The sequence below is a fragment of the Perkinsus marinus genome (assembly GCF_000006405.1).
Source record: "Perkinsus marinus ATCC 50983 genomic scaffold scf_1104296934882, whole genome shotgun sequence".
In the NCBI taxonomy this organism is placed as follows: domain Eukaryota; phylum Perkinsozoa; order Perkinsida; family Perkinsidae; genus Perkinsus; species Perkinsus marinus.
The window spans coordinates 1-1,084 of NW_003214618.1; the positions used below are offsets into that span (position 1 = coordinate 1).

The 1,084-nt window shown below is 48.6% G+C and overlaps 1 protein-coding gene across 1 annotated transcript; it reads right to left on the bottom strand.

The window, feature by feature from the left end:
• Positions 1-366: 366 nt before the first annotated feature.
• Positions 367-742, bottom strand: Pmar_PMAR002812 (hypothetical protein; the record flags this gene model as incomplete). The annotated part of the gene is made up of 3 exons (XM_002784537.1): positions 367-472; positions 570-638; positions 700-742. Coding segments are annotated over 3 exons (218 nt in total), but the record flags the coding sequence as incomplete, so codon positions are not given.
• Positions 743-1,084: the final 342 nt, after the last annotated feature.

The following is a 1,084-nucleotide window of genomic DNA, read 5'->3' on the forward strand; positions in this document are numbered from 1 at the left end:
CATAGGCTAACACTTCTCGCTGAAAAGTATCCACGAGCTGGGCTCGGGTAATGAAAAATGCCTTTCAAACAAAGGCGCTGGAAGCGAGGCTAGCGAAATAGAAATTCTAAGGCCTGAACGCTTTGGGTCGCAGGTCAGTCCCATATTCGAAGCACTATCCCTCATTATAGCGCGCGTAGATGACATGAGTATCTCCGGGAGTATCTGAGGATCCAAGGGGGTGTATCAGATTGCGTATTATTTTTGAAGTTGTGGGCAACATCTGATGCCGAGTCACAGCAGCTGGAAGCTTGAAAGCTCGAGCCCTGCTCTACTCCATATGTACGGTTACATGTATTGAGCCAAGCAAGACACGGAGAAACTCACCCAGTATGTTGATGAACCCCGCCTTCCTATAAAGTTCTCTCGCGGGTTGGTTTGTGCGGAGAACCAGTAGGTAGACTACACCCCAGTTCGGGTACGCCTTGGGAAACTGAGAGACAACAAGCATTGAAGGCTACTCTCAATGGCCATTTTTCGTGGGAATAGAGACTGCACAGTTCAACAGGAGAGTCCATCGCTGGTATCACCTCCTTGAAGGTTACAGACAAAAGTGTCGATGCAATTTTCTGCCTTCGCCAAGCTTCGACGACATAAACCTGAAAGTCCAGTTTGCAACTACCGTTCGAAAAAACAACCGAGTGGCGGCATTCGGCTTACAATATTTATGAGTCCAATCTTCCCAGACTTGCTCCCTTCCGGCCTATGAAGACAACGTTTGACTCAAACGGTTTGAGGATACCTCCATCGTCAATGTAGGACTCACCTGTGGGCTTTGATGGCAGTCTTGATCTTCTCAGGTGTGTTTTCTTCAGGGATGTCCATAGCGACCACGCCGACGACAGTCTGGGGAGGGAATTATTTCCGGCATAGTCATCGTAAACTACTGGATGCAGCCTACGATCCTCAATTCATTTTTAACCCACACTAGCGAATCGATAGTGTGCGAGACGGTCTCGCCGAGACCGGCCGTTGTCTCAAACCGGAAGTGCATTGCACTCCATTCAATCATTAAATTTCAATGCACGAGACGCTCGATGCAGGA